The 26,644-nt window shown below is 44.4% G+C and overlaps 1 protein-coding gene and 1 non-coding gene across 6 annotated transcripts in view; one reads left to right on the forward strand and one right to left on the reverse strand.

Annotated features, from left to right (window-relative positions):
• Positions 1–464: 464 nt before the first annotated feature.
• LOC112209466 (uncharacterized) lies at positions 465–1,461 on the reverse strand. Its single transcript, XR_010157995.1, has 2 exons — positions 1,288–1,461; positions 465–1,172 (listed from the first exon to the last, which is right to left on the reverse strand). It is a non-coding gene; the product is annotated as an uncharacterized LOC112209466 (transcript).
• CMTR1 (cap methyltransferase 1) overlaps positions 1,291–26,644 on the forward strand; it is a 49,780-nt gene continuing 24,426 nt past the window's right edge. For 2 of the 5 annotated variants that reach the window (XR_010157994.1, XM_009451173.4), the window contains exons 1-8: positions 1,292–1,615; positions 3,862–4,000; positions 12,247–12,398; positions 14,525–14,683; positions 18,490–18,582; positions 20,046–20,117; positions 21,285–21,379; positions 21,478–21,550. Coding sequence is in view for 4 of the 5 variants with exons in the window: in XM_009451173.4 (XP_009449448.1) it covers positions 3,868–4,000; positions 12,247–12,398; positions 14,525–14,683; positions 18,490–18,582; positions 20,046–20,117; positions 21,285–21,379; positions 21,478–21,550 (777 nt within the window). In the remaining variant the exon portion in view is untranslated. Of the gene's footprint in view, positions 1,616–3,861; positions 4,001–12,246; positions 12,399–14,524; positions 14,684–18,489; positions 18,583–20,045; positions 20,118–21,284; positions 21,380–21,477; positions 21,551–26,644 lie in introns of all 5 variants that reach the window. The other 3 variants (XM_054685752.2, XM_009451174.4, XM_527377.6) reach the window with 2 other exon arrangements.

A 26,644-nucleotide genomic window follows, 5' to 3' on the forward strand; every position in this document is an offset into this window, starting at 1 on the left:
AGCATGATCCAGGCAGGGGGCTGAACTCTTAAGAGACATGGCATGTTTTGTTTTGTTGTGTTCTGTTTTTGAGATGGAGTCTGGCTCTGTCGCCCAGGCTGGAGTGCAGTGGTGCAATCTCTGCTCACTGCAACCTCTGCTTCCCAGGTTCAAGCGATTTTCCTGACTTACCCTACTGAGTAGCTGGGACTATAGGTGCGCACCACCACACCCAGCTACTTTTTTTTGTATCTTCAGTAGAGACGGGATTTCACCATGTTGGCCAGGCTGGTCTCGAACTCCTGACCTCAGGTGATCCATCCGCCTCAGCCTCCCCACGTGCTGGGATTACAGGTGTGAGCCACCGCGCCCGGCGGAGACACGGCATATTTGATAAACTGAGAAGAGTCAGCATGGGGAGAACTAAGGGATAGCAGTACAAGGCATACCTGAAGAAGGGGTCATGCTGGAGGGTCTCAGAGCCATTTTAAGGACATTAGCTTTATTCTAAGAGCAATGGGACATCATTGATGGATTTTAATCATTGTTGGGTTGTGACAGGATCAGGTTTAATTAATCAATTTTAAATTCCCTTCTTTTCACAGGTGTTGAAAATTATAAAAATCACTTTGGTTTTGTGAAGAACGCATTAGAGGGATCACAACTGGAGACAGTCACGGGAGTTTGGAGTTACTGGAGAAATTCTGCCGAGAGGGGGTAAGTGCATGAATTGTGGCAATGGGGATGGGGGTGAATGGATGGATTTGAAAGACAATTAGGAGGTAAGCGCAATTAAGTGTATGAGAAACTTTGGGGTATGAAGAAGAGGGAGATTCCTCAGATTTCTAGCTGGACCAACAGGATGGATGGCAGCGCCCTTCACCAGGAAAAAAGTGAGCTGATGGAAGAACATAAGGTGAAATTTGAATTCATGGGGTTTGAGGTGACTAAGTGAGGATGTCCAACAGACGTTTGGCCATATTGGCCTGAAAATCAGAAGAGAGGTTTGAGATGGAGAGCCAACTGTGCCCATATGGTAAGATGCTACAGGCGGCATTCCTTCTTTCCTCCCGTCCTTCGTTCAAAATCTGTTGCGATGTCCCATAGGCTGGATGTTGGGGATACAGCAGGGAACAAGAACACTGCGTTCGCTCAACCAGTTTACCATCTACCTCTCTGAACTTGTTCTTAGTCTGTAAAATGAAGATAATGATAAGATTAAGTAAGATGAGGTCGTGTGAGGGCACCTAGCACTTACAATTTTTGTATTGGTTTCTCTTCCTCAGAGCCAAAGGAGGAAATAGTTACTTTTGCTTTTGCAGCCTTTTCCGGGCGGCTTTTCCGCGCAGGCGCCCCTGGACCTCCCAGGTTGAGAGGTGGAGCGGGCCAGAACCTCAGCTGCCTTTCCCGGGGCCGGGACCCGGCCGGGGGAGGACCGAGGCGCGGCGCTGTCCGTGACGTCATCAGGCTGCGCTGCCCGCAGTACTGGACCCGAGCGCGACGGTGCGGCTGGCGGACCTGGGCTGGCTTGTGGGGAAACGAAACTGAGGGAGGAGGCGGCGGCTCTGGCAGCGGCGGCGACAGTGTCGGCCTGACCCCCCCTCCGCTCCCCGGCAGCTCGCTCTCTCCCCTCAGCGTGAGTGCCGACGCGCGGCCCGGGGGGAGCAAGCGGGCGGGCGCGCGGGCTCAGCATCCTTCTCCCCTCCACCGCCGCCTGGGCCCCCCGCCCGCGGTCATGGGTCTCCTCGCCTTCTGGCCCCTTATGTCTTCCCTCCTCCTCCCACCCCCAACGCCGGCTCCCTGGAGCCCGAGCTGCCGCTGACACATGTCTCTGCGCACACATTCACACGCTCATGTTATCTTCAAATGAAGGGACTGGCCGGGAGACATGGGAGCTTATCTCTTCTCTCTGTGATTAGGGGTGGCAGTGCCAAACCGAGGCCCAGGGAGAGAAGACTGCAGAGGGGATTTGAACCCCTTCTGTGCGGAAGCAGCAGGTAGAACCAGGCCGCTTGCCTTCCGCTTAGAAGTTCCCTGCCAGAGCATTCTGCTGGCATGTGTGGGTCACTTGAGCAGGGCACTGGTTAGCTGTGTGGCCTTCACCTCTGTGGCCGCAGTCTTCTCCCGTGGAAGATGATAGGGTTGGATGAGATGATTTGGAAGGCCCAAATCTAAGGTGATGTGGTTTGGGGAGGAGCATCCGCCTCTCCTGCCTTTCACACAACTGTTCAACAGTTCGCTTTGAGTTTGCTGTACTTCCAGTCTCCCCCCGAGTCACTTAAGAATTAAAAGCTTTTAGCGCTTGCAATGGCTAGAAGCAAGCTCTGTGATGAGCCTTCCTTTAGCTCACCCTGGGGGCCTTTTGGGGGTATTTAAGACTACGGCTTAAAGTGAAATGTGGCTTAGCTTGGTCTTGCTTTCTGTTTGCTCAGTGTCTCCGGTTCTTCCCTGGGACAGCCCCTGCCTGTATCTAGTAAGAGGCTGCTTTCTCAGGAAGGTGGCGGTTGTGCATTGGGTTGATTGGCTCTTCCTTGAGTTGGAGAGAACTGAAACATGTGATCCAGGGTTTTACGAGGTTGGGAGCATCAGTGACACTTTTGGGTTTCAATACTTTCTTGCTGTACCTCGCCTTCCCTAAGGATTGTTTCCCAGCTTGTCGCCCACCCTGTATTGAGTCCTCTTTTCTGAGTTCTCTACAGCCAATCAGTTGTGTGTAAGCCACACTGTATTCACTACTTCTTTTGCTTGCTCTTTAACTTGATAATTCGTTAAGATTTCAGGGTTTCATAATCACTTCATTCCATCTTATTTTTTTCTCGTGCTTATCTCTCATGTACCTAACCATGGGGATGGATGATTGATGGTGGCATGGTGCCTGTTTCTTTCTTTTTTTTTTTTTTTGAGACGGAGTCTTGCTCTGTCGCCCAGGGTGGAGTGCAGTGGTGTGATCTCGGCTCACTGCAACCTCCGCCTCAGCAATTCAAGCGGTTCTCCTGAGTAGCTGGGACTACAGGCATGTGCCACCACCCGGCTAATTTTTGTGTTTTTTTTACTAGAGATGGGGTTTCACCATGTTGGCCAGGCTGGTCTTGAACTCCTGACCTCAGGTGATCCGCCCACCTCTTTCTCCCAAAGTGCTGGGATTACAGGCGTGAGCCACCGCCCCCAGCCGGTTTCCACTCTTTTTTGTGGAGGTGGATTTCTGTCCTTAAAATTGTTGTTTTCGTAACTGAGTTCTGTGGTATAGCTACCTCCAGTCCCAATAACTTTCCCGCTCTTGTGTTTCCTCGGTCTTAAGTCATTCACTGCTTCCATTCCCTACTCTGCTTAAAAACTTTCCCAATTCTTTCATGTTTTCAAACATTATGAAGTAAACCAAAACCAGTATTTTTATGATATTATGTAATTTCTTAATTGTTTTGGTAAAATAATGCTGATGAAACAGTCATTCTGGGATGGTCCCTTCACCTTGGGAATATTGGTTAATATTTATTAGGTTTTATAGTTCATTTTCAGTGTACATTGTCATGCATGGCCAATATTGCATCAAAAGTGTAGAATAACTACAGGTACCAAGGCTTTTTCCCCCAGTGGCTTGTGGAGTTGATCCATGACTTTCTGTTATCTGACACCAGTGGCCCAGGGCTCTCTCAGTCTGTGAGCACCACATTTTCCAGTAAAACAGCTATTATTGAAAACCAACACTTGTCTAGCATCCTTCCTAGACCTCATTCTGAGGAAGAGGCTATTCAAGTGCTGGCACTGGAAGATGTGTAGAGTTGCCAAATCTCATCCCATTGATGATTTACACTTTGGAATCCCTGCTGTGATCCCAGTGGCTGTGACCCAAGGGCAGCTGACTGACTGGATTTATGGTTACAGTTAACGATGAAGAGGAGAACTGACCCAGAATGCACTGCCCCCATCAAGAAACAGAAAAAAAGAGTTGCAGAGCTTGCCCTGAGCCTCAGCTCCACGTCCGATGATGAACCTCCCTCCTCTGTCAGTCATGGAGCAAAAGGTACGTGTGCTTGTGTGGTCTGAGGCCACTGGCCATCTGGTTATTTGAACACACAGTGTCTAATCTAGGTGGAGCAGACTATAGTCCACTGCCCCTTGGTCCCTTGAGGAAAATTAGGAATACTCTACAGAGAGATGTTGGCTATAGACTCTTTTCCCTTCTGCCATTCTCCTACTAAGAGTGGGGAAACTTGTTTTAAATAAAAAATGGTAATTTTTCTAGAAGTTGCTTTCTGTTGGTTGTCCTTCAGTAGGTGGCACTCTTGCTGCCTTAAACCAGTTAGAAGTAGTGGTGAGCATTGAGTGCTGTGTGCCCTTAATAGCTGTTAATTATCCTGGGGCTCTTTTGTAAGGGAGGGCCTCTTTGCTGCGGCCATCGAGCCTAATTTTCATTTTTTTTGCATGCATACCGTTTTCTCAATTCCTTCAGCGGTTGTGGTCAGAAATATCCAACTACTGGAGCATTGCTGTGTTCACTGTTTGCATTAAGCGTCGAAGATTTCACTAATCTGGTTGAAACTAGCATTTTGCTTTGCCTGTCTTTTAGGGTTATTCACAGTTTCCATAGATGCTTTCTGAGGAATGGTAAAATGTCTGGGAGCTTGCCTCAAATACCTCAAGGTAAATTTGCATTTACCTTGACTTGCCAGCTGTATTAGTTTCTTAGGGCTACTGTAACAAATTACTACAAACTGGGTGACCCAAAACAACAGACATTTATTCTCTCACAGCTCTGGAGGCTAGTAGTCCAAAATCAAAGTGTTGGTGGGGCCATGTTCCCTCAAAGGCTCTTGGGAAGACCTTCCTTAGCACTTCTAGCTTCTGCTGGCTGCTAGCATTCCTTGGTGTTCCTTGGCTTGTGGTAGCATAACTCCAATCTCTGCCTCTACCTTTCCTCTGTGTGTGTCTGTATCCAAATTTCCCTCTTCTTATAAGGACATCGGTCATTGGATAGGGCCCACTGTAATCTAGTATTACATTTGATGTAATCTGGAAAGACCCTATTTCCAAATTAGGTCACATTTACAGGCTTTGGGGAGGATACCATATTCAACCCAGCACACCAGCAGGCTTGCATATTGGATCCTCTGTTGGATCACTGGGAAACTGGAATGAAATTTCATAACAGATTGGTGACTGAAAGGGTGTGAAGCACCCTTTGAAGGTAGTAGGAAATACAGTTTATTCACAAGTGATAAGCTTATTGAAGGGCAGTTACTCATCAGCTGCTACTGAGAAGCTGGTCCAGAGAGAAGCTTGACAGGTGGTACAGCGAATGGAGCATCGATGTCGCTGTAGTCCAGGCTAGATAAGAGAGTCAGTTGCAGCTTTGTATGTGGAGGTGTTCACGCCTTTAAAGCAAGCTTGTCCAACTTGCGGCCCAGGATTGCTTTGAATGGGACCCAACATAAATTTGTAAACTTTCTTAAAACATTATGAGATTTTTGGGGGATTTTTTTTTTTTTTTTTTTTAAAGCTCATCAGCTGGCCAGGCGCGGTGGCTCACAGTTGTAATCCCGGCACTTTGGGAGGCTAAGGTGGGCGGATCACGAGGTCAGGAGATCGAGACCATCCTGGCTAACACAGTGAAACCCCATCTCTACTAAAAAACAGAAAAAAGTAGCCGGGCGTGGTGGCAGGTGCCTGTACTCCCAGCTACTCGGGAGGCTGAGGCAGGAGAATGGCGTGAACCCGGGAGGCAGAGCTTGCAGTGAGCCGAGATTGTGCCACTGCACTACACGGAGCAAGAGTCCGTCTCAAAAAAAAAAAAAAAAAAAAAAGCTCATCAGCTGTTGTTAGTGTATTTTATGTGTGGCCCAAGACAATTCTTCCAGTGTGGCCCAAGGACGCCAAAAGATTGGACACCTCTGCTTTAAAGTCACAGTAGATTCCAGGGTAGGTAGGAATTGAAGTTCCTGAGTAGGAAGGCAAAAACTTACTGCACGCGATGGTTCTGGAGATTCTTGAGGAAAGGGAATTTTACCTCTCACCTGGAATTTGAGCAGCTTGGTGAAGATACAATCTCCTTGGGTAGGGGTATTGGGAGAGATGGCCTGTAAGGGAAAAAGAGAGAGTATGTCTGGGGAACAAGTGATATCTGGTTCTAAGTGGATCTTGGGGGACATTTGCTCTCAAGTAACATCTCTTTGAAGTAAGGAAAGGACAAGTCCCAGGTAAAAGAAGGTAAGTGTATAAGGGTAAGGATCCTTCAAGGAAACCGTTCTGATTTAAATTTCAAGCTTTTGTGACTGAATTGAGATTACTCTTCCCCCTTCTCTGGAAGTGGTACTATATGACTCAGTCAGGATTGACTATTGCTGTTGTGTGTGTAGAATGGAAATCCAGGCTGGGCATGGTGGCTTATGCCTGTAATTCTAATACTTTCGGAGGTCGAGGTGGGCGGATTGCTTGAGCCCAGGAGTTCGAGACCAGCCTGGGGAACATGGTGAAAACCCACCTCTGCAAAAAATACAGATATTAGCTGGGCATGGTGGCATGCACCTGTAGACCCAGCTACTCGGGAGACTGAGGTGGGAGGATCACTTGAGCCTAGGAGGTAGATGTTGCACTGAGCCAAGATTATGCCACTGCACTCCAGCCTGGGCATCAGAGCAAGACCCTATCTCAAAAAGAAAAAAAAAGAATGGAAATCCAGAGGTGTCCAGTTCCTTGTATGTGTCTGGCAAGAGGCCACTTGGTCCTTTCATTTGCAGAAAATGAGATGGGAGGCAGAGGCAAACCAACATTTCTAGATTTCCCTAGGTTAATTTATTTTAGGAAGGGGCAGCTCTGCATTGACACAGAAACTGAGGGCAGTATCTTTATCAGCAAGACTGCTCCCTGTGCCTTCTTTCCCACCATGCCTAGCCTGGAGCAAAAGCTCAGTAAATAGTTACTGAATAGAACTGATAAAACGCAACAATAGTATCTTTTCCAAGAAGCTTAAAATGCGTCACAGTTTTCATTTTGCCTGTCTCCTCCAGTCTGCAGAAGATCATTTCATTAAGTACTTAGCATTTATATCACCTATGTTCTGTATCTAATTCTCTTAGGTGTTCCCCGGACAGTATACCCTGGTGGTTTGCTGTCTACATATCCCCTGAAATGTATATGCAGCTTTCCTATTCAAATCATTCTATTAAAGCAGAGGTGTTTCCATTTACTGCAGCCACTTCTACCTGAACATAATGTTCAGGTAGATGATTGAAAAATGCTCTTTAGGGAGGACAATTAGAAAAACAAAACAGTAGTTACTATTTCTGTCTGTGTGGACCTTATTTTTTCCTCCTCTGCTAAATCAATGTAATGACTCATTATTAGAGCTATTTAGTTTAATCAGTGTGTTTATTTTACATTATTCACATGGTAGCTGCATTGCCAGGTCAAAGACTGACGTCTGGCCAGAGTAAAGAAGAAAAGGGATGTTGTTGTAATGGCCACTGTTGCATTGTGATCTTTTGAGTATTTTCAAAGGAGTTTGAAGGTATTTTCAAGTGTAAATACATTCTTACAAATTTGCCGTGAAATAACTTTTTGAAGTAAGGAGAGGCAGATGAGGTCATTTTGTTCTTTTTGGTTGTTTTTCACGGGAAAACTATGGTCTAGACCCTAAGAAAATTCCTTCTCTCCTTAGCTGTGCATCTAGTGTAGGCTCCTAGCCCTGCTGCAGCCAGTTGCTTTGGAAGTTGCCAGGCTCCTTCACCAGTATCACATTAAAGGCGCCTTCCTCTCCACCAGGTTTAATTCTTTCCTAAATAGGCTATTTGCCCTGAAACACCATCGCTTTCCTGTCAGCCCAGATTCATGACCTTAATCAAAAGCTTCCTTTATCGGTATCTGTTTAAATTGCTCTAACAAGTTACCATTTGTCTGGCATGAAGGAGAAATTGAGTCTTTAAGTAGGAATGAGTTTATTTCACCACAGTTGTTAAGCAGGATGTGATGTTTATTAAAATTCATAATTTATTTTTCTGTATCTGTGTGCTGCCCACCTTGGCCATTAGCGGTTGGAGCTGCCCCTCTTTGTTGTCACTGTCATTTTTTAAACATAGTATATGTATTCTTTTTCTTTTTTTAGTGACAGGGTTTCACTATGTTGCCCACACTGGCCATGAACTCTTGAGCTCAGGTGATCTTCCTACCTCAGCCTCCCAAGTAGCTGGTGGGACTACAGGCACATGCCACTGTGCCCAGCTTGTCACTGCCAATTTTAATCTTGGCATGTTTGTCCCATTGCTGTATTGCCATGTGAAAAATTTTGCCAACAGCCAGGAGACCTCTGTTTCCTCTGTAAAGTTGAATCTTTCTTCCTTGTAATGACTTAATAGTGATTTCTATCAAGTGGAGAAGAAATCTTAAAACCGTACATACTGTTTTGGGCTCTCTGGTAGGTTTTAGGAGGGGAGCTCCCCAGGAGGTAAATGGGAATGCCATCCAGCGTTGGCAAATTCTTATTGAAACTAATGAGTTTAACAGACTGACCTTATTACTCCTATTAATTTACAACCTCATTACAAAATTATCTGCTCAATGTTTGCTAAATTCTTTATCGGTCTTGAGAAGCTAAGCCTCCTGTTTAGTTCCTGCTGCAGCCGTGACAATTGTCTCCCTTTCATATGAAAAGAGTAGCCTCAAAGGCCCCTGAGTAAGAATAAGTAGTGGCTGTGGCAGTCTGTGGGCATCAGGAATAATCTAGGGAACTTTGGCTTAAAGCATGTCAAGCTAAGAAGTGGTCTCCTATACCACGTGAATAAAAGAAAAAAATAAGACTTATTTGCTTATCTAGCACACTTCTTGATCTTACAAGGAATTGCCTAGTAGGGTGATATTTTACTCCCATTAACCTCACTCTTAGAACCTGGAAAGGATAATGTACATTAGGTAACACCTTGGGAGGAAGAGTAGGAGGGAAAAATCTTTGTGCCAAAGTCTGGTACTGGAATTTTACACCAGAGTCACCACTGATTTGCTTAGTGAGCCTTCCACTCAAATTTGGTTCTCCCTGTCATTTTTGCCCAGAGATATTCTGAAGACAGAAGGAAACAAAAGATCTCTCTTTGAGATCTTAGGGTGGCAGGAACCCTGTGTGCCCAGGAATGTTATTTGTACTATCTCCGTGCTCATTGTTGGGCCCTCAGGCAAATCTAACAGCCTGGCAACTCTTTAGAGCTGGAGCAAGGGCATACCCTCCTTTGAGAAGGATACCGGGTTTTCAGACTTTTTCATAGGTAGACCTATGAATGTCCAGATTGCTGGTGAAAGGAGTAGCAACTGATTTAGCATTGTAGCTTGTGATTAGTCAGGGCCCTGGATCCCTGGGCTGCCCAAGAGGAACTTTAGGGCTGTGCTTAGGGAGCTGCCCACATTCCTGATACCACCTGTTTCTGTATTAAGTAGTACAGGTTGAAGCCATGAAAGCAACTGAGTGAAGAGAATCCATACCTTTGGAAGTGCAGTTCTTTAGCATGTGGGCACTCTGTTGCAGAGTGCATCTCTCTCCTCTGCATAGGAGAATAGATGAGAGGCCCTAGAACAGTCTTGAGCCATTTAGAAGGCCTTTCCCCTCAGATTTGCTGCTCTTGGAAGATTTCTCTGGAAAGGAACCAACCTCTTCCCAAGGCTTGGAGTGCTAATCTATTTATTTATAGCTTTTTTTACCCTAATTTTCTTTTTCTTTTTTTTTGAGACAGAGTTTAGCTCTTGTTGCCCAGGCTGGAGTGCAATGGCTCGATCTCGGCTCACTGCAATCTCCACCTCCTGGGTTCAAGTGAATCTCCTACCTCAGCCTCCCGAGTAGCTGAGATTACAGGCATGTGCCACCACGCCTGGCTAATTTTGTATTTTTAGTAGAGACAGGGTTTCTCCATTTGGGTCAGGCTGGTCTTGAACTCCTGACCTCAGGTGATCCACCCGCCTCGGCCTCCCAAATGTTGGGATTACAGGCGTGAGCTACCGTGCCTGGGCCTTGATTTTCAAACTAATACATTCTTGTGTCTCACAAATGCAGAAAATGCAGGAAAATGCAAAACAAAAGAAATATCAGTTCACCTCTCAGTTTCCATGGTTACTCATTCTTAGTGGTCTGGGTTTTCTGAGTGGCACACTCTGGCACTCTGTGACGTTTGCCAGATTGGTTCATGTAAGCAAGTCAACTCGATTAAGAGAATTGGACAGCCACCATAAAGGGAAGGGCAGATTTTGTGCCTCTCATACAGGGACATTCTCAACCAAAATTTATCCTTGCTACCTTATTAGAAGCCAGAATTTTGGTTTTAAGTTTATTCTTTCACACATGTTCACCTGTCTTTTCTTTCTTTTGTAAAATGTTGTATCCTTGAAAATGCATATTAACCTTATCTATTAGATTTTTAAGCTCTCTAAGGGTTGTTACTTTTGCACAGTACCCCATTATATGTAGCATGATCTTTTATAGAATAGGTGCTGAACCAGTATAGTAGTCTGATCTTTTAAACAGTATCAGTGTTCTGAACTATGACAGATGTCCTAATTCAACCTACTGGTGGGGAAGCTAAATCATAGCCCAGGAGGGCTCCGTTCTCTGTTAAGATATAGAGATCCCATTCTCATCCTTAAACTTCTGAGGCCTGAGCAGCTTGCACTATTTGTAAGAGGAAATGTCTTAAGGAGTCATATACTCTGTAGGTCCTTAGGAAAGTGATACTTGGCTGACACATCTTTACATTTACTACAGTAATCATTTAATTTCTATTAAATGGAAAGCCTCAGTCCAGGTGTTGGGTACAGACTGTGACATAGTTCCTGCCCTCCAGGAGTGACCCTGTCCAGTGGGGACAGCAAGTGGCAAACAATAACTGGCTCTAAGGCAATGTGATGAGTGCTGTGCCAATGACACTGGTGTTACTGGAGCACAGTGGAAGGGATAATCAGTTAGGCCTGGAGTGCTGGGGAAAGCTTTGTTCTTCTTGAATGTCAACCCTTAGCAGGTTTTGGTTCTGGTAGGGAAATGGATGGATCACTTAAGATTGGCTTCAGAATTATAATGTATTCTTCAAGTTAGAAATACCTGAATAGTGACCACCTCGGGTCTATTAAAAAATGTTTTACACACTGCCGTCTGTGACTTTCCTTCAGTACTTCTCACAAGCAGCCAAGTTTTGAATCAACACCCTTTCTGAGTGGTGTCCCTTCTTCTTCAAAGGAATTATGCCACATTGCTAAGTCAGTATTTTCGTATTTATTTTAAATTTTAATAGATAATATATTCACATGGTTCATAAGTCAAAAAATACAAAAAGATAGCCAGTGTAAACTTTCGTGGTATAAAAATGTAAATCAAGTTTCACTTTCGCTTTCACTAGTTCCAAGTAATTGTTTTGGTATTCTGTCTCCAAATGCTAACCCCTGAATGTGTGAATAATCACTTTTATTGGTCTTCTTGTATATCGTTCCTTCCAAAAGCGCTTTTTGCAATTATAAGAAATAAAAATGTTAGCCTTATAATGGAATCGTTGAAAATGGAATCAGGCATCAGTGTTTGGATATTGATGTTCAAATAATAACCACCAGCAGCAGAAATAACAATCATATCTTCAGTAAATACACTTTATATTTGACAATGTACTTTCTTTTTTTTTTTTTGAGATGGAGTCTCACTCTTTTTGCCCAGACTGGCGTGCAGTGGCGCAATTTCGGCTCACTGCAACTTCTGCCTCCCGGGTTCAAGCAATTCTCCTGCCTCAGCCTCCCAAGTAGCTTGGATTACAGGCACGCACTACCACACCCAGCTAATTTTTGTATTTTTATTAGAGATAGGGTTTCACCATGTTGGCCAGGCTGATCTTAAACTCCTGACCTCAAGTGATCTGCCCACCTCAGCGTCCTCCTGGAGTACTGGGATTACGCGTGAGCCACCATGCCCAGCCAACAATGCATTTTCAAATACGTTATTTCATTTAATCTTTAAACAATCCTGTGAGGCAGGTATTACTATCTCAGTTTTATAGTGGAGGAAATTGAAAGGGTAGGGAAGGAAAACTGTTATTTTTGAGCTCCCATTGTGTCAAGTCCATTAGGAACTTTCAGTAGTGACTTGCCCAAGATTACCTAGCTAGTAAGAGGTAGAAAATAGATTTGACCTTGGGTCATTTAATGAACTTTATATGTGCATTGTGTATACTGAACAGTAGTTGAATAAATGAAACTTGGATGTCTGGAGGCTATTTTGTGCCATAAACCTACCTAAACATTTTCCTTTTTCTTTTTCAGCATCTACTACAAGCCTTAGTGGGTCTGATAGTGAGACTGAGGGGAAACAACACAGCTCTGACTCTTTTGACGATGCATTCAAAGCAGACTCTCTTGTGGAAGGAACTTCTTCTCGCTATTCCATGTATAATAGCGTCTCCCAGAAGCTTATGGTATGTCAGCGCTTGGGTTGGGTTTCTCAAGCCCCACCAGCAGAGTGAAAGAAGGGCAATTTGTATTTGTATGAAAAGAAGGAAAGTTTGGCCATAGGTTTTTCCTTTGCTTTTCAGCTACTGAAATTTAGCAGAGTGTGACCCACTTCTTGATAGAAGTATCTATCACATTTGTATCATCTATAGGCAGCAACTGCTTAGGCCTGTTTCTGCTGTTCTATCTGGACTGGATCACCTTTTCATATCCATAGTAATGAATTCTTATTACTAACATGTGTGAATATACTTCCCTAAACATGGATGTCTGTCAGTGGGTAAAGAAGCTTCATGCTGTGAATTTTTGCTCTAGTGAGTGGTGTCAAAAGAAATGACTAAAATCCTGTTCACTCCCAGATGCCTAAAATAAATGGAAGTATTCCATTTATTCTTTTTCTGAAAGAAGGCCCAATTATCTTTCCTAACTTTTATACCTAATTGATGTATCACAAGAAGAATGGTGACTAGGAAGACCTGCTCATATTCCTTAGTGTATGTGCAAACATTAGAGAGATCCAAGTTTACCTTCTGTCTTGCTTTAGAAACATTATAGTTGGGCCAGGCGCAGTGGCTCACGTCTGTAATCCCAGCACTTTGGGAGGCTGAGGCAGGTGGCTCACTTGAGGTCAGGAGTTCGAGACCAGCCTGGCCAACATGGTGAAACCCCGTCTCTACTAAAAATACAAAAAATTAGCCAGGCATGGTGGCAGGTGCCTGTAATCCCAGCTCCTCGGGAGGCTGAGTCAGGAGAATCGCTTGAACCTGAGAGGTGGAGCTTGCAGTGAGCTGAGATCACGCCACTGCACTCCAGCCTAATTAACAAAGTGAGACTCTGTCTCAAAAAATAAAAAAAAAGAAAGAAATATTATAGTTGACCCCTCCATTTTCTCTTAGATTCATTTAAGAATGAGAATTGTCACTGCTAAAGCCATAGGTCAGGATTCTAGTTTGCAGGCTACAAGATTTGGGGAAGTTAAAGATGGGAAGGCTTGTGACTCAGTCAGCCTGTTTGACCTGGGAGAAGTATTTGTGGCTACCATAGGAATTCCATCCAGCTCTTTAGCTGGTAATACCCCTTTCAGAGGGAATATAGACCCTCCAGGGAAATTTAGATCTTCTTAGGATTGCAGTTTTTTTTTGTATTAGGCAGGAGTCTGTGGGGTTTGGGATTCAAGTCTCTAATCTTTGGGTATATACCTGGGCCCAGTAACTCTAAAGTTTAGTGAGAACTTACAGATAGTTGTGGCATTTAAAAAACTGTTTCTGTCCCAGAGTATTATAGTCCTCCCATACCTCACTTTTTTTTTTTTGAGATGGAGTCTTGCTCTGTCGCCCAGGCTGGAGTGCAGTGGTGTGATCTCGGTTCACTGCAAGCTTCACCTCCTGGGTTCATGCCATTGTCCTGCCTCAGCCTCCTGAGTAGCTGGGACTACAGGCGCCTGCCACCATGCCCAGCTAATTTTTTTGTATTTTTAGTAGAGACAGGATTTCACCGTGTTAGCCAGGATGGTCTCTATCTCCTGACCTCGTGATCCGCCCTTCTCGGCCTCCCAAAGTGCTGGGATTACAGGCTTGAGCCACCGCGCCCGGTCCCATACCTCACTTTTACATGAGGCAAGTTTTTAATCTCCTAAGTGGGCTCCTGCAAAGCCACTTATCCTTGCCTAGTAAGGCTGTTTGACTGGATAAGGGTAAGGTAGAAGTTACAGCTTGAAGCGGTTCCATTTTAAATTATGTTCTCTTTATCAAGTCTACTCTAGGTCTGTTTCTCACTTAATCAGACAAATTAGCAAATGTCCAATGAGAGATTCATGAAGTACTCTGGGTGCTTTTAATTAGGCTATGAGGTCCCTTCTCATTTATCCAATTTCTGGTTGCCCTAGACTTTAACCTCCAGAACAGCCAGCCACTGGGCCCACAGTTATACTGCAGTTATTTATTTATGCTGCTTTTCTTCATTAGGCTAAGACAAACTTTAGACTTTAATCATCTATTTTTCTTAGGATTTAGCACACTGTTTGGCATGTGATGGGGCTAAATAAATGTCTGTTGAACCTAATTAATTGTGCTCCATTACTTCTCTTTTTCAGGCCAAGATGGGCTTCAGGGAAGGTGAAGGATTGGGTAAATACAGCCAGGGTCGGAAGGACATCGTTGAGGCTTCCAGTCAGAAAGGTCGAAGAGGCTTGGGTCTGACACTCCGGGGCTTTGACCAGGAGCTGAACGTGGACTGGCGAGATGAGCCAGAGGTAAGTGTTAAAGTGAGGAGGAGATGGAAAAGCCACTTGTGTTTTTGGATGCATGGCTTTAAGAAGCCATATCAACAAACTAGAAATCTCCAGAGGCAGTATGAGCAAAGTGGAATTAGTTTTTTACGTGGAAAGTACTGGGGATATCCAGAATGGAAAACAGAAGGCTAGGGGAGATATGGTGGGATGTGGATTTCCTGTTGCATTATAGGACTGTCTAAGACCAATGGGTAGAAGATGCTTGAAAGGCAGAGTTTGGCTCCATAAAAACTTTAATAAATAGTTACAGCTCTCCACTAGTGGACTAGGATACCTTGTGAGGCAGTGTGCTCTCTGCTGAAAGTGTTCAGGCAGGCCAAGGGAGCACCCACTCTCTCACTGTGTGAGTAACTGGAGTAGGTGCCTTCTAAGAAGATCCTTGTACCTCCCCAGGTTTGTGCCATCCAGGTTCTAAATAGGTGCTTTTTTATGCCACATTGCTTTTCTACTGTGGGTTTAGTCTGCTTACTAGGGTACCAGTTTGTTTTCACCCTGAAGACCAAAGGAAACTCTCATTATCCCTTTTCATGGCACAGATAATGTGAGATTTTATTTTATTCATTTATTTATGTCCTATCTTATTCCGCAAAGGATCTGTAGTGGGTAAAATAAAAACACCTAAAAATAACATTGAGATATTACCATTACAGAGTTGAAACTAGAGAAAATGGAACTCAAACATCTAGCTTTCTGCATAGTTGCTGTAGTTCAGCTTCAGATGTGGCTCTGAACTCTGGAAAATTGATATTTTATTTGTCTCCCTAATGTTCCAGTTCAGGAAAGAAGTCCCGTGAATCTGCATGTGATAAAAGCCTAATAAGTCTTCTGAGTAAGATTCTGACGAGTGAGGGGCTCATGGGTTCTGGGGCCGGTCTCGCTGTTGCCTTGTAGTTGTGGGCGTTGAGACCAGCAGACTGGCAATGAGGAACAGGGTAGATACCTGCTGCTGGTTGCTGGTTGTGGGCTTTCATCTCAGAAGTACCTGATGGTTTCTATGTCTTCATTCGTGTTAAAACAAGAGTCCACATCCTTTCAGTGGGGCAGAAGTTGAACTAACTTTACTAAACTCAAAATCTGAAATCACCCTATAGGCCGGGCATGGTGGCTTACGCCTATAATCCCAGCACTTTGGGAGGCCGAGGCGGGTGGATCACCTGAGGTCAGGAGTTCAAGACCAGCCTGACCAACATGACGAAACCCCATCTCTGCTAAAAATACAAAAACTAGCCAGGTGTGGGACTCACACCTGTAATTCCAGCTGCTAGAGAGGCTAAGGCAGGAGAATCACTTGAACCTGGGAAGCAGAGGTTGCAGTGAGCAGAGATCGTGCCATTGCACTCTAGCCTTCCAGCCTGGGCAACAGACTGAGACTTTGTCTCAAAAAAAAAAAAAAGCCCTATAAGTAAGTAAAAGTTTGTAAGTAAAAGTTAGGTCAAGTGGGGCCAGGCATGGTGGCTCACGCCTGTAACCCCAGCACTTTGGGATGCCAAGGCAGGTGGATCTCAAGGTCAGGAGATCAAGACCATCTTGGCTAACACGGTGAAATCCCGTCTCTACTAAAAAATACAAAAAATTAGCCGGGCGTGATGGCGGGCACCTGTAGTCCCAGCTACTCGGGAGGCTGAGGCAGGAAAATGGCATGAACCTGGGAGGCGGAGCTTGCAGTGAGCTGAGATTGCGCCCCTACACTCCAGCCTGGGCAACAGTGAGAGATTCCGTCTCAAAAAAAAAAAAAAAAAAAAAAGAGGTCAAGTGTCAGTTGGCAGCCACTTCTTTACAGTAGGTGAGTCTGGGTGTCCAGGGGTGGATATCCAATCATGGGGTTACCACGGATAAATGCTCAGTGGCTACTGCAGCCTAGGAATGTGGAGGACAGGGTATTACCCTCTGGATAAAGTCCACTCTGTAGGTAGTTATAATAATCAGACTTCCATAGGGACATTGAGTCTGCTTTTTCTTTCCAAGTTTATATGAGCTTCTTGTTCTCTAGAGTTTATAATTTATAACCAACTCTATCACCTTTATGCTTAAACATGATAGATTTGACCAGGAGAAGAAGCCATGATTCACTGCCAGATTCATGGACAAAAGGCTTCAGTAATTTTTCTTTTCAACTTTTGTCTCTGTTGATGCTGGTTGGCTTGCCCTCAAGACCTTGCATTGTGATACCATTTTATGCCTTTCAGAGCATGTAATATTACTTTTAATCACATTGCTTCAATTTGCAATGGTGAATCTCTTCTCCACACTTGCTTGGGAGCCAATATGTGAAGCTGCCATGCAGGTTAGCCACCTGTTTAGGTTTTATAATCCATGTTTCTCTATCCTGGTGGCACTTAGCGCTGCCTGCACAGTAGAATCATCTGGGGACTTCTGAAAACTTATCCCCAGGCCTCACTTCAGACCAGCAGAATCTTATACTCTGGAGATGGGTCTCAGGCATCAGTACTATTTTTTATTTTTTATTTTATTTGAGACAAGGTCTTGTGCTGTTGCCCAGGCTGCAATGCAGTGGCACAAACACAGTTAACTGCAACTTTGAAATCCTGGGCGCAAGATATCCTCTCACCTCAGCCTTCTGAGTATCTACAACTACAGGCCTGTGCCACCATACCTGGCTAATTTTTTAGACTTTTTTTTAGTAGAGACAGAGTCTTGCTGTGTTGCCCAGACTGGTCTTAAACTCCTGGCCTCAAGCAGTCCTTCTACCTTGGCCTCCCAAAGCATTGGAATTACAGGTGTGAGCTACTGGGCCCAGCTCCAGGCATCAGTACTATTTTATGTTTTGTTATGTTATGTTATGTTATGTTATGTTATGTTATGTTATGTTATTTTGTTTTCAAGACGGAGTTTTGTTCTGTCACCCAGGCTGGAGTGCAGTGGCGCAATCTCGGCTCACTGCAACCTCTACCTTCCGGATTCAAGGGATTCTCCCGCCTCAGCCTCCCAAGTAGCTGGGTTTACAGATGTGCACTGCCATGCCCAGCTAATTTTTGTATTTTTAGTAGAGACGGGGTTTCACCATGTTGGCCAGGCTGGTCTTGAACTCCTGACCTCAAGTGATCTGCCCACCTCAGCCTCCCAAAGTGCTGGGATTACAGGCGTGAGCCACCACACCCAGCTGCATCAGTACTCTTTAGAAGCACTGCAGATGATCCTAATGCACCGTTTTGGCCTGATAGGAAAGTAATTGAAAAATTAAGAGGAAGCACCCATTAGAGATGTCAGTTTTTGTTCTCCCTTAGAATGAATGGGCTAGGAATCCTATTTACCAGTTTCTGGATTGTTTTGTGAATAACACTTTGAAAGGAATCAGGAGATGAGACTCATTGCCATTAAGTCTTTCTGATATACTTATCTTGTCATAGACCTACATTGTATGCGATAACTGCCTGTTTACTTCTCTGTGTCTCCACTGCTCTGATTGCAAACCCCTTTTGCCAAGGGCCATGTCTTATTTAACTCTGCATTCTGAGTGCTTAACACATAGTAGGTATTCATTAAATAATAATGGAACAAATGAAAGAAACCTTAGGTTTGAGAAGTTTCTAAGGATTCTAACCAGAATTGGAGCTGGCTTTAGAAGTTAAACTTTAGAATTCTGGCTCTCACGTCTCATGTCTGACCACTGCATTTGGCTTCAGTAACCTGCACCCTTCTCGGTCTGTCTCAGTCCCTTTTGATTGTTTTGGGGAAGTCCTGATGAGTTGGGGTTTAGCTTTGAGGGTCTGTCATATCTGTCTTACTAGCCTCTCTTTTGTTTGCAGCCCAGTGCTTGTGAGCAGGTGTCATGGTTTCCAGAATGTACCACTGAAATTCCTGACACTCAGGAAATGAGCGATTGGATGGTGGTGGGAAAGGTAGGCTTTCAGGAAAACGTACCCTGACTTCTTGGCATTCTCTTGACTTTTCACTTGCTCGAGTCTGGTATGTACATACACTTGCAGTTTAAGAAAAATGTGAATCTGACCATTCATGTTGGTAGGAATAAAACTGTGTCAAGAGGGAGTGTCATGAGCTTTACAAGTATGCCCCTTGGAGATATGACAGGGTTTTTTCTTTTCTCTGAGTTATTTAAATTGTAAGGCAGATAAAATGTATAACCTCTGTCTTCTTCATGGATGCCTTTTGAAGTGGCTTATCATACATATCTGTGTATTCTGATCACTGCTAGATGAAAAGACATTGTCCCTGCCCTCAGAAAGTAATGAGGGAATTGTTACAGAGGGAATTTGTTTAATCTTCTTCTGGAAAATTGTGAGAATAAAGTAGATGGCTACCAAATCAATATGGTCTAGAGGGCAGTTCTCAAAGTATATGTGCTCCCGGGGATCTCTAAGACCCCCTCAGGGGGTCCACAAGGGCAAAGCTATTTTCATAATGATATTGAAAAGTTACTTGCACTTTTCACCCTCATTCTCTCACAAGTATTCAGTGGAGTTTTCCAGAGGCTATGATGTGATATTACAACAGATTGAATGAAAAAGCAAAGAGGAAAATCTGGCCTTCTGTTAAGACAGATGCTGAAGAAATTTGCAAAAATGGAAAACAGTACCACTCTCCTCACTCATTTTTTTTTTTGGAAATGTTATTTTTCTGAAAATATATGTCTGAAAAATATTTATGTTAACATTAGCCTTTTAAACTGAATTTAAAAATATTTTTAAAATCTGTTTTAATTTCTAATAATATAATTATTTGAATTCTAGATAATAGATTACCTGTCTATTATCTATCCCGCATAAACAAAAATTCTTTAGGATCCTCAATAATTTTTATGAGTGTAAAACCTGAGACCAAAGAGATTGAGTTTTACTGGTTTAGAGGTGGCTTCACTCATTTTGGGGTTGCACTTGATATCCCTGTGAGACCCCTTAGTGTCCCTGTTTTCTGAAATGCTACCAGGTCAGTGCCTGGTATCATGTATTTGTACTCATCACAGAGAGGCTTCCTGGTGGAAGGACAAGCTTTTGTCATTTGAGGCATTCCCCATCCTTCTGCCTCCATGCTCCAGGGTTAGACAGCTTGAATGTCTCCTTCCTGTTTGGTGTTCCCAGCCTCAGCATTCATGAGTCTTGTGTCCATATGGTGCTCTACTCAGAGCTCCTGGGGTGGGGGTGAGGGGGTGCTTCATCTCACAGCCATCTGGAGAATAGCCAGAGGGATTTAGGATTTTCTCTTTCCCACCCTTCAGGGACTGATGTTTCTTGGCAGAGAACCAAGTCCCTTCTTGCTCTACTTACTTGGAACCCTAATTTCTTCATTCATCCCCGACAATTGCAGTCACACGTGGTCATTACTTACTGCTTTTTTCTCCCTGTAGAGAAAGATGATTATTGAAGATGAAACAGAGTTTTGTGGGGAAGAGCTGCTTCACAGTGTGTTGCAGTGTAAGGTAAGGTCTTGTGGCTAGAACCAGATAATGAAAACCTTGTGGGAGGTGATTTGCTGGACTTTTCCATTTCTCCTTTGAGTGGGTTGTGGGAAGCTAAAGTTAAGATTTTTGCTGGAGATCAGATGCATAGCTTGGTTCATATCTGCAAATTGTCTTTTTCCTGGGTGACTGTTCTGCCCTGTGGGTGTTGTGCTGTCCCTGTGGTCAGCAGCCAAGAAAGGATCTGCCTAATCTCAGTGGGTCTGTTCATTGTAATCCTGAGAGGGCCTGGTGTAGTAAAGGTTTGGAGTCATTCCTTAGCATCAGATAGACCAGGATTCAAATCCAAGATCTGCAACTCTTTGCTGTGTGACCTTGGCCCGGTGGTTTTACTCTCTCTGAGTTTGAGTTTCCTCATCTATAAAATGAGGAGAAAATACTCTTTTCTCAGGGTTGTTGTGTGAGCTAAATGAAATAGTGGGTGTGAAGTACCTGGGTAAATGTTAGCCTCCCCTTGACACTTTTTGTCTTAATTGAGAATCACATTGTGTGTGGGCAGAATGAGCCAGGGAAACTCTGAGGAGGAAATGGGTTGGTGAAAAAGGCAGGCCTCAGAGTAGCCTCACAGATTTTATTTTTTGGCATGCATAGGGTTGGGAATATCCATAAGGTGACTGGAACTCAGGTAATGTGAGGATTTCTTTATCTAGAGAGGAAATTGGTCAGGGGAGTTTGAGAGAAGGGATCGCTACTGTGTGGTAGGTGCCATCAGAAAACCCTAGTCTTGTTTATTTGTTTCTCCTCTCTCTAAGTGAGGTCTAGTCAGGTAAGCCTTCATACCAGAACTTTGATCCCTTGGAGAGTAGCTGCTGGTATGGGATGGAGAAACAGATTTACTATGAGGATTAGCAATGCCCAGAGGTGGCTCTGTGTGTAGCAGCGGGTGCCGTTTTTTAACCACTTGCCATGTGCCAGGCACCTGTTTACATTTTTTTTTTTAACCAATTTACCGGCAAGGTAGTTGAGAGAGTTATTGAGCAGCCTGTGTAGGGTCACACAGTGAGACATTTCAGAGCTGAGATGCCACAGGAATCTTGTTCCTTGGAGGGCTGTGAGTTGGGCACTGCAGGGTCTTAAGGTCCCTTTCCTATCCTGGAATTCACCTTGAGGTTCTGATTCTCTGGGCAGAGCGTGTTTGATGTCTTGGATGGGGAAGAGATGCGGCGAGCTCGGACTCGGGCCAATCCCTATGAGATGATCCGAGGAGTCTTCTTTCTAAACAGGTTTGCTGACATTTCCCTCCCCTCCCCTGATGCTCCCTGCTCTACCTTTTCAATTGAGCCTAGTACATCTAGTACTTTTCTGTCTTGCTTTATTGCAGGGCAGCAATGAAGATGGCTAACATGGATTTTGTATTTGATCGCATGTTCACAAATCCGCGGGACTCTTATGGGGTGAGAACAAGATTCTGCTTCTGAATTCATGGTGCTAAGAGGGCTTAAGTTTCAGTGGCTCAGCCATTGCCATTTGTTCAATGCTAGGAGAGTATTCTGACTGTGTGATGGAGATACTTTGCTTTGAGCTCCTCAGATAGGGTCCCACAGTGCTTCTGTGGTCCCAGGAGTGAAGCAGTTGTCTTCAGGGCTTCAGTCCTGGAATCCGAGCCACTAACCCTACAGAAGGTAGAGTGGAAGGGTGAATACTGTTTTTATATAGCAAGCTTATTTTCCGAATTGAAACTTGGTGACATCACCTGATTTGGGTGCTGTTTCTGGTAATGAGAGGGGAGTACTGGGAAATATGGTTTGAGTGTTGGATGAAATGTGGGCATTTCAGTGGGCATTTTCATTGATCTATTTAAAATCAGTGTTGTATCTGAAAATCTAGCCTGTGTTGTTGGAATGTGGTGAGGAGGGACATGACATAGCATTTATGAAGCAGGATGGATTACTTAAGTTTATACCTTCTTTGGGCCTCAGCTGCCTCATTCTGAAATGAGCCGTACTAACCTGCCAGAGGGCTAGGGTAGAACCAAAAGGCTCTTAAGATTTGTCCCAGCACTAAGACTGTAATTTTAGACTGGGCCACTTTCCTTCTCTGCCTCTCTGAACAAGCTTTGCGTGGGATCATAATTATAAGGCTTTGGCCCTTTTCAAGAAGTGGTAAAGCAAAATGAGTTTCTACTCTGCTGCATCTCATTTCTCTGAACATAGACTCTCCATAGTGATAGAGAAAGAAAAAAAGGAAATTTCATTCTAGAATTCCCTTCAGGGTTTCAAAGCATTTTTACCCGGTCCTAGAAAGTTACTTTTCTTTGACAGTGATAGGGCCAGGAGCCAGCTATCCCCAAACCTGTTTCTGCTTCACTCACCCTCATTCCACTAGACCCCCTGATTATCCACTGGCTAAAGAAACTTGTTTTCCAAGTTCTTTAATGTTTCAGCTCCACCTACCTAACTGCTTCCTCCTTGCTGGCAAAACTGGCATGTAGCCCCTCCAGCCATTACTCATTTTTCACTCCCAGGTCTCCCTTCCCATTCTCCAGTACCAGCAGGCAGCACAAAAGGGCTCTTGGAATTAGCATCTTGAGAAAATTAGGTTGATATAATGTTGATTTAATTTTCTGAGCTCCAAATGATTTCCTTTAAACCCCTGCCTGGCAGAGGAGCTCTGTGAAGCTGATGGGAAGTCACAGTGTCTTTTTTGGCTTTTGTATACAAATGCCTCCAGCAGCTGGTATCTGGTTATTGCCTTTTGCTGTCATGAAAGTGAAGTAGGCACCAGGGTTGTACCATTCAGGTTGAGGGTAGAGATTTTAGTTACATAGGAAAAGGCAGCCGTGTTTGTAATGCTTCAGGCAGCTTCTTGACCTGAATTGATTGTTAGTGGCCATGGAGAATTGCCCTTTCAGAGATGTTTCTCTATGCTTCACTATAAAAAAAGTGATTTCTCTCGAGCCCCTGGTGTTTTATTTTCTCTTTTCATTTCCGTTTTCCCCTGAGGACCAGAGTTACAGCCAAGCCCCACAGGCTTGGTGTGGTTTTCAGGCCAGCAGAGACACTAGAGCAGTCCCCAGCAGAAGAGGGAGTGGCTGAAGGCCCAGGCACACACCCATGTTTGCTAGGGTCATAGTGGCTCTTGGATCAGGCAAATTATAGACTAAGAGCAGGAGAATTTGAAGCTTGGAATGTGAAGAGGTTAAGAGGTGATGACAAGTGATGGAGAGAGCAGACTGAAGTTTTTTTTTTTTTTTTTTGAGACGGAGTTTCGCTGTTGTTGCCCAGGCTGGAGTGCGATGGCGCGATCTCAGCTCACCTCAACCTCCGCCTCTCGGGTTCACGTGATTCTCCTGCCTCAGCCTCCCAAGTACTGGGATTACAGGCGTGTGCCACCACGTCTGGCTAATTTTGTATTTTTAGTGGAGACGGGGTTTCTCCACGTCAGGCTGGTATTAAACTCCCGACCTAAGGTGATCCGCCTGCCTTGGCCTCCCAAAGTGTTGGGATTGCAGGCGTGAGCTACCGCGCCCAGCCAACTCTGAAGTTTTTAAGTAGGTCTGTGGTGCTGCAGGTTATGGTAAAGGAGAAAGGGGGCAAGGGGAGGAAAATAAAGAAGCTATAAGCAAGAACTGGAAGAGACAAAGGACGAGGGAAATTTAGATCCTTGGAGTATATGGAAGCATATTATAAACTGTTACATTATGTCAGGGGTTCGAGTGCCTGGGAATGTTGTTGAGACAAGAATACATTGTCTGTGAAGCATTGCAGAAGACAACTGAAGATAGATCTCTAAGTTTCAGTCCTAGCTGAGGAAATTAGACATCATTTGTCTAATTTCCATTGAGTGTGCAGTGCTGCTGTACTCGCCACTGGAAAGAGAAAAACATGGAAAAGGATAAGAGTTTTGACTCTGAGGAAGTTGATCTGATTGAGTACAATATCATCTTGCATTAATTGTTTAATACTTTACAGTTTGTAAAGCTCTTCAATATAGGATACTTTATTTAGTCCTACAACGGCCTGGAGAAATACCTGTATCAGTCCCAATTTATAACTGAGCAAGCTCAAGCTTAATGACTTAAATTGTGTGCTTGTCCTTGACTGCACAGTCAGTAAGTAGCAGGGCTAAGAACCCCAGCTGTCCTTCCTGTGAAAAGACTTCCTGGCCATGACCTATAAGGGCCATACATCTTGAAATCACAGAACGAGGTCATATTCATGCCCCCTTTGCAGGGGTGAGGTGTTCGCATCGATCATTCCGCATCCTTCTCCCAGTCTTCCTTTGGACCAGTGGTTCACTTAGAGGGCACGGCCAGTGGCAAGGAACCTTGCTTTTCCCTCTTTGCAGTATGTGTAGGGCTAAAACTTGTGACCCCTGCCTCATTACCACCATGCTGACTCGAAGATGCTACATAACGTTCTTGGCAAATACCATTAGGTCTTTTTTGTGTGCAAATGAATATAATCCAAAAAGATGAATAATCGATGGCTCAGGAACAAAGAATGCTGGGGCGGCTTAGTAAGGAAGTGGGGAAAGAACAATTAAGACCCAGCATGCCTGGAGTGGGCTTGTCACGGGATGATGACATTTATTTTTAGCTAAAGTCACTTTCTCCAGAGACTTTTTCACTATTTTGATAAAGCCAGATAGCTATCATCAGAAGAAAGGCCCACCTCACCTAGAAGTGATTGGGTTGTAAACATTAGTATGTCTATTTCTTTCTTGGGACTGTTTCCCCTAAAGCTTTCTGATCGTTATCTAGCAGCTGCAGAACTCTAGACCAGCACTCAGCCATGCTGAACCTGTAGAGAGGGAAGACTGAGGTCCCTAAGCCCCTTTTGGCTTGAGTGTTCATCATGGTCTGAGGCCAGCTATAGTCTTTTGCAGTTACTCACTTGTAGAACTCAACCTTTTGTTGTTGTCACCAGTGCAAATGGTTCATCCTGTCTGCTGTGGAGGATGGGTAGAATTTCACTGTCTAGGGCTCAGGTGTGGGTAAGAGCATACCTAGCATTTGTGTAAGAGAAGTATAAACATACAATATGGTCCAGTACTGGGTTCAGCATAAATGTGAGGTTAAGAGATAAAGCTAGGCTGGGCATGGTGACTTACACTTGTAATTCCAACACTGTGGGAGGCTGAAGTGGGAGGATTGCTTCAGTCCAGGAGTTTGAGGCCAGCCTGGGCAATATACCAAGATCCTGTCTCTAAAAAAAAAAAAAAAAAAAAAAAAAAAAAAAAAAAAAAAAAATTGTTGAGCGTGGTGGTGTGTGTCAGGGGTCCCAGCTACTCAGGAGGTTGAAGAAAGAGGATTGCCTGAGCTCAGGAGTTCAAGGTTTCAGTGAGCTATTATTGTACCACTGTACTCCAGCATGGGCTGAGTGAGACCTCATTGCCAAAAAAAAAAAAAAAAAAAAAACCTGGGGAGAGAGAGCGAAAGCTACTCAAGGGGCCACAAATGTAATTATGCCAAAATTCAAATGATGATTAGTCAGTCCTGAGTTGGCTGGGTGCTCCGAGCGTTGCCTGGAAGCTGCTGTTGCTGCACAACAGTATTTCCTTCCCTCTCTGTCTTGTCAGCTTCTGACTGTGCCCTGCCCCAACCCCACACCCAGCGCTGGGCAGGAGAAGAAAAAAGGGAGTGCAAAAAGGAGAGAGACCAAATGCAGTGTGGTGTCTTGGATTGGATCCCAAACAGAAAAAGAACATTAGTGAAAATCTAAATGAAGTCTAGAGTTTAGTTAATAGTAAGGTATCAATGTTGGTTTCTTAGTTTTGCCAAACATACCATGGTGTAAGGTGTTAACAAAACTGGAAACTGGGTGAGGGGTACTATCTTGGCAACTTTTCTGTAAATCTAAAATTATTCCAAAATAGAAAGTTATTTGGGACTTTTTAAAAGGTGGTTGGGAGAGCCAAGGAGGAAGGGGAGAAAGGAAGACAGAGGCTATGATGGGAAAAGGGAGGTTCCTGTGGCTGGGAGAGGGTGTTAGAGCCCCCCAGCCTTTGGTTGGACAGGAAGACCTGAGTCTAGTGGCTAGGCCAACTGGACCCTGATTTAGCTTTGTTGCAGACTGGCTGTGAACAGATTACTTTGTGACTTTGTATCTTGGTGCCTCTTTTTCCCTATCTGTATATGTGGGGCATATTCTGTTCAGTAGGACTCTTGAAAGGCAGGATATGGTGAGGAAAACACTCTGAGAGATAAAAAATGTAGTCAGATACCCATAAATGTTTTTTGTTGTTTTTGTTGAGACGGGGTCTCGGTCTGTCGCCCAGGCTCAAGTGCAGTGGCGCGATCTCAGCTCACTGCAACCTCTGCCTCCCGGGTTCAAGCAATTCTCATGCTTCAGCCTCCCGAGTAGCTGGGTTTACAGGTGTGTGCCACCACACCTGGCTAATTTTTTGTATTTTTAGTAGAGACAGGGTTTTACCATGTTGGCCAGGCTGGTCTCAAACCCCTGACCTCAGGCTATCTGCCTCTCTGGCCTCCCAAAGTGCTGGGATTACAGGCTTGAGCCACCGCGCCTGGCTCCATGAAGATGTTT

Source organism: Pan troglodytes, chromosome 5 (genome assembly GCF_028858775.2).
Source record: "Pan troglodytes isolate AG18354 chromosome 5, NHGRI_mPanTro3-v2.0_pri, whole genome shotgun sequence".
NCBI lineage: Eukaryota > Metazoa > Chordata > Mammalia > Primates > Hominidae > Pan > Pan troglodytes.